The following is a 6,611-nucleotide window of genomic DNA, read 5'->3' on the forward strand; positions in this document are numbered from 1 at the left end:
CTACAAATATTTTAGATTTTTTTCATATTTTTTCTATGAAAAACTGGCAGCATTAGAAAGAGTTGCAAAACAAATGTGCTTCAAAAACATAAACGAAAGTTGCTGAATTATTAGCAGTTATTCTGAAATGCTAACAGAGGGAAAATGGTCATTTCACTGGCAAACTGGCATAATACAAAGAAATCGTATTTTGTGGCTACTTGATGCCTGTAATGTTGACATCATCTGCAGGCTACAACATGCATTTTGGTCCATTTTTGTTTTGGTGGTGAGGAGTCAACACTGCATCCAATTAAATGTGAATGTATAGAGTGGGGAATATAAATATGTACACAACTCTTGACATTGATCTGATTTTTAACAAGTTTACTAAATGACAGTCACTGGCTTGACAATACTGAATGAAAAATACTGATTTTACACAGATTTTACAGTAAGGTTACGGTATGCTGCTGACAAGCAGTGTCACAAACAGTCTAAAAAAACCTGGAGTTGCCCACAGCAGAGGCACACACCCTTTGCTCTTGTTTATTGAGAAAGAAAGCTTATATACTGTAGATTTGCTGAAGTTTAATAAATAAGGTCAACTTATAATATATAAAACAATATAAACATTTATATGCTACATGCATATCATATAATTTAAAGTAATAATTTATATAGCAAAGAGATGCAGATTTATGTTCTTCCTATTTTCCTTGACAACGCACACACACAGGAGGTGTCTATTCTTATCCATCTCCAGCCCACCAGTTTATTATTTTCTGAAGTCAGTGCTCTAACATAAGTTTGGGATGTCTTGCATTGGGAGTTCCAGTGCTTGTCATCAATGCCGCGGCAGCCGTTTTTTACAGGCTTGGCTTCTTTGCACCTCGTTTCATAAAAGTATTGCTTAACTGGAGAGTTGCCTGTTTTAATTTCTCCCAGCACAGTTACCTGGTGTCCTCTAATGTCGATCGCAGACGATTTGTCCGTGACCCATAAACTTTCACTGTCACAAACAGAATATTCCCCTCGGTGGCTCTTGTGCTCCGCGTACCTTTTCCGACGGGAGGTTCTGTTCACCACCACCGAATTTCCAATATAATCCTCCATGAGGTACAGCGGCGGCGGTTCCAGCGGCGTGTTGTCACTCAACAGGACTCGGGGAGAGTTGTAGCGTCTCTGCTGCCTTAAGAGGTCTGTATCCATTGAGATAACTGGCTGGAAGTCTGATTTCACATTTTCATCTCCATCCATGTCTTGCTGACTGTCTGCTTTCTGCACTGTGTTTTGATAGTTTTCCTTAATATCTACCATCTGCTTAGAAAGCTTGTTTTTCAAAATGTCTGCCTGAATGAGTTTAATAATAAGAGAATTTATTGAATCTTCTGGCAAACTCCTTTGATCCATGTTGGTAGACTGGATGCCACGAAGATAAGCGAGAAATATCACATAAAACAAGATGGACATCACCTTGTTCACCTGTAAGATCTGCAAAGAAACAGGAAGTCAACATAAAACTAATTAAATAGGGAAGTTTACTAGATGCTGTAGGCACGAAAATTCAGATTTGTTTTTAACATGTCCTACATCTTCTGCACATTATAGATACAGATAGGCCATGTGTTTCTTTTAAGATATTTTTTCATTATATTTTATAATGAATGCAACTGTTTTCTGACTTTTTTTTTTTCAGTGTTTCAGCAATATTGAATGCAGTTTTCAGGATGACCTCACTTTTCCTCTTTCCATGTATAGTGGCAGATATGTCAGGTCCTTCCTCTACAGAGGTAGGTAGCTACTCTTGGGATAATATGTCCAGGTCTTGGCAGCAGAGAGAGGCCAGGTTACTTTCACAGATTCTATTCTACAGAGTGGTTCAGTTTCAAAATTGCAAGATTATGCAGAGTAGCAGATTATCTAATGGTGTAAAATGAAGTTCTGACTTTGCTAAATGTTGTCAGTTTTTGTGTGTTGACACCTCATGGATCCCTCAATTTCCTATTCATCAAATGGCTTGTGTTTAACTTTGCCTTAAGAGCATCATCATATACTGGGAAATAAATACTGTGTTTCAATAGCTCTTTCTCTCTCTTTCTCCCTCTGGTGCTATAAGGGAAAGTATTCTTGAAGGAAAAGGATGCAGTCAAGCAGCAAAGTGGGGTTTCCTGTATTTCAAACTTCAGAAAGCAGTAGTTAGACTTCTATAATACAAGTGAGAAGTTCAGATGGATCCACAGACCATTTTCATAGAATCATAGAATTGTTCAGGCTGGAAAAGACCTTTAAGTTCATCTAGTCCAACCATTAACCTAACATTACCAAGATTATTTTGTGCTGGTTGTTTGCAGGGTTGGGGCCTTTTTTTGGTCATTTTTAATGAAGTCCCTTCATTACATTTATATGAATTGGAACAAAACTGATGATAGTTAGAAATGTTCAAAGACAGATGGAGGACAGCCCACCCCCACCGCCCCAGCCCCTGGAAACTGAAGAATCTTGTTCAAAAAGATCAAAATGAACTCAAGATCAAAATTTTGAAAACTGGACCTGAAAGTGTGCTGCTTCTCTGTACTGTACATTGCCATGAACTGCTCTGTATGGATTCTTGTAGTGTCCTTGTAATTCTAGCTTCTGAGCATCTGCTAGAAGCTCATTTGTTATTTCTGGCTAAGTCTCTCTGTCATCCTGTTTGTGTAGTTGAGAACTGTGAGTATTCATCTACAGAGGTCGTTTTTTCCTTGTGGATACCTGTATTTTGGTATTTGCACTTATATTTAAATGAAATTAATATTCAATGTAAAATACTACGTCAGGGAAGCAAACCATCACTTCAAAGCACACTTACTTTAATGAAATTGTTGCACAAGTAGTGGATTGAAGGAGAAAATAGTAAACTCATGTTAGAGCACACTCATACCATGTGGGAAGCCCTGGCTGTATTACTGCTTCAAGTGACTCAAAACAGTCTTGAACTTGATCCTCCTGCACTGCAAACGCTTCCACTACGTGTCAGACCACTAACACTCTGGGATACTCCATCTTTTTTATTCCTTCTGATCAGGTATGTCCACACTTTGATAAGATCCCCCTGAGCCTTCTCTTCTGCAGGCTGAATAGCCCCAGCTCTCTCAGCGTCTCCTCATATCACAGATGCTCCAGTCCCTTAATCATCTTCATGGACTCACTCCTGTATGTCCATGTCTCTCCTGTACTGAGGATCCCAGAACTGGACACAGCACACCAGATGTGGCCTCACCAGTGCTGAGCTGAGGGGAAGGATCCCCTCCCTTAACCTGCTGGTGATGCTCTGGGTACTCTGTGTTTTTCCTAGAAGAAATTGTGGAGAAATCAGACCTCTTAAACAGAAAATTTTCCATTTCTTCAAATCACCATTTTCTGTTAAGAAGGCAAGCCATTTTCTTCTTAAGAAGGTGAAGAAAAAAAGAAAAAAGTTTTACTGGATAATCCTTTATCCACTCTAAGCAAAACTCCTTTTAGCAACAGTGAGTCCCCATTTCATAGTTTGGAACTGCAGCAAAATCAGAGCTACCCTCTGTGGATGTGTGATCTGTCCTTTTATGGACAAGAAATGTGTTTTTTCCATTCTCAGTTTGTCACAGTATGAGTTCACCTAAATCTAGACTGTTGCTTGCAGCAATGTTATGCTTTGGAAAAAAAAAAAATCTAAGATTTTCAGTTACCATACAATTACTGTCGTACCTAAACAAATACTAACTTAGTGTAGATGGATCTCAGAGCTCAGACTGTGCTGTATAAAAAGACCTCTTCCTGTGCAATTTGGTTTTCCCTCAGTAAATTATGTGCTTTTAAAAACAGTAAAAATATTATAAAACAGATGTCATTCAGCAAATTTCTTACAGCACTCGGAAGGGCTAACCCACATGCAGTATGACACACAAGTCCATACGATGGTGAGCAAAGCTCTGACAATGCTCGGCTCAAAAGCTGAAAGCATTTTTCATGCCAACATGCAGCTGCATGTAATCATTGGTCTGCTTAGTTTCAAAACTAAGTGGCACTAGCAAAATACGCAAGTTAGAGTAGGTGATGAGGTGGGAAAAGTAAGACTGGAGTTCCTGCAGTTCTCTGCACACAAAAAGGAAGGGCTAGGGACCTCAGAATTAGAGCAGTTCAAATAAACTATTTTTCTCATCCATAGAGGAACCCTGTTGATGGAAAAAAATATTTAAAAGTATTTTTCTGAACCTAACATTTTTCTGAACCTAACATTTCTGAACCTAACATTCTGAACCACATTGTGGATTTGCTGGGAAAGGTGTTAAACTACTCTGAAATTTGACTTGTAGTTTAATTTGTACTTTTATTTGCTGGAAAAGTAAAAATGTTTCAGAACCAATCTTAACATTTTTCTGGGATATTTTGGGGTACAAAATTTGGAAAGAAAATGCAAACACTTGATGAGATTACAGTTTTCAGGGAGTTCCTCCAAGACAGTTCACCTAGGAGGTTCATAAGTGGCATGTTCAGAAATTCCAGTCCGTGACTTGAAATTGTCAGGCTCCCCGTGAAGTCCAGCACCTCAGCATATGCCTAAGGCATTATTCTAGTTAGGAGAAAGGGACATCACTGGGAAACTGCTGGTTTATGGCCTTGGCTCTATTCTGAGTAGAAGACACCTTAAAAGTGTATTGGTTTGCAGGTCTGGGCAATATTGCTTTTGATAAATGGCTCCTTGCCCAAAATGGAACTTTCTGCCTGTATAAATTGAGGATAATTTGCAATTTGTACTTTTTACTTTTTTTTTTTCTTAAACCAACACAGAAGAGAGAAAAATGTAAACCATTAAAACATCAAAATGTTTATGTTTTCATATTTTCAAAGCAAATCATTTTGATGTTTCTGGACATGCTTCAAAAGTTACACAATGTAATTCACAAAACAGAAGAAGTGCTTACTCAGTATAGCGAACAAGTATACAGTGAGTAAGTTATCTGTAGAGGAGGCTTGCATTCAGAGGCAAGATTTCAACAGAGGCATCCTGTCTAAGAGAAAACTGATCTAACTTCCAGGCTCCTGGGGCACAGGTTTGTACAGACCTTAGCAGAAGCTACTGCAGCACAAGTAGCAATAGCTCCTTCTTCAGCCTTTTTGGAAAATAGTACAAAAATCCCCCACGAATTCAGTCCTTCACACAAATTTTTCTGTACTCTCATTAAAAATTCTTAAAATTAAAATTATTCATTCAGATAGAAAGACAAATTTTAAGCCAAACTTTCTAGTTAGCTACCTATTGTGAGATATTTTTGCTGTTCTTCAAGGTTCTTCTTGAAATTTTCCACATGTAAATCCTTGACAAACTTCATTTCAGCTGTCTTTATGGACTGTTTGCTGTCAAGTAAGTGTGATGAATGGTGCTAGAAATGGACACAATACTATTTACACTCCTACAGGAAGTACAGACTAGATTACTGTATTTGGGGCCTAGGTCTGGGTCCCAAATAGGCATAGGCAAGTGTTTCCAGGGTGACCTCAGAGTAAGAGCACAGCCCAGCAAAATGCTCCCTAGTCCAGTATCAGCTGAAGTAATGTTATTAGATACAAATAGAGAAGACCATAACTGGTGACTACTTCCACTTCATTTCTGCTTGATATCTGATTGTGCTAGAGTATTAACACTGGTCCCTGAGCTCAGTTTCTGTTTCCATGGGCAGTCAGGTCAGCTGTGACACACAGCCTAGTCAATGTTATGGCGTATGACGGCACATGACTTAAATGGGTCTTCAGTTTATATTGGATATAATGACACATCCATTTGAACCCATATAATCATCTTACTATGCAGTACCTACGTACCTGTCCTAGAAGCCATGTGGTTGTAGAACGGTTTAGATAGTGTGAATCCAGAAGAATTGATTCAGCACTTTCTCTGGATTCACAGCAAAAGGTATCCCTTGTTCACCTATCTATTTATGGCGAACTCATCGTTTGACTGGGGATTCAGTGGCTGGAGGTAATGGTAGGCTACTTGTCTCACCTGTGCGTGTGCCACAAAGACAATAGACAGCTACCTAGAGTGGGCATTAACAGCCTGAGATAGTCTTGCTGCTGGGATACCCACCCTGTTTTCCATCTCTCTCCTTCTGTACCACCCAATTCCTTTTCTATTCCCTAGATTAGGAGTTCAGCAAGGGCTGCTGACATATTCCAGAAAGCTGTTTTTCCTGAGGCACTGAGAAGCTTTGGACCAGATCTGCTTTTGTGCTGTGCTATTCTGTGTGCCCTTCTAGATGTTGGGATGCACCTTTGATGCTCTGAGCTCCTGCTAGAGGTAACTAAAAAGGGGGCAGAGGGTGCATGGCTCTCAAATCAGCCTTTAAATGTGCTTGGAAAACACTCTGTTATGTGCAATTCAGAAAAACACTGGACATCAAAGTAGGAAGACCTGTATTAATCTCTTTCAGTTGGTCCATTTGCATAGTGGTAGTGTCCCCTTATTCAGAGGTAGTACACTGGCTTTCAAAAATGATTGCAAAAATGGCAACAGAAACAAGGAAGATCCTTAAAGGAACAAGGAGTAGAACTAAGTGACAATTAGGCATTATGAATGGTCCAGAGGGTTTGTGGGAGCACACATCACAGCATGG

The 6,611-nt window shown here is 39.3% G+C and overlaps 1 protein-coding gene across 1 annotated transcript; it reads right to left on the reverse strand.

Moving 5' to 3' along the window:
- Positions 1-678: 678 nt before the first annotated feature.
- On the reverse strand, positions 679-1,452 carry NTF3 (neurotrophin 3). Its single transcript, XM_009491489.2, has one exon. The coding sequence runs from the start codon at positions 1,450-1,452 to the stop codon at positions 679-681; it is 774 nt and encodes a 257-aa protein (XP_009489764.2).
- Positions 1,453-6,611: the final 5,159 nt, after the last annotated feature.

The sequence above is a fragment of the Pelecanus crispus genome, chromosome 1, assembly GCF_030463565.1.
Source record: "Pelecanus crispus isolate bPelCri1 chromosome 1, bPelCri1.pri, whole genome shotgun sequence".
NCBI classification, from domain to species: domain Eukaryota; kingdom Metazoa; phylum Chordata; class Aves; order Pelecaniformes; family Pelecanidae; genus Pelecanus; species Pelecanus crispus.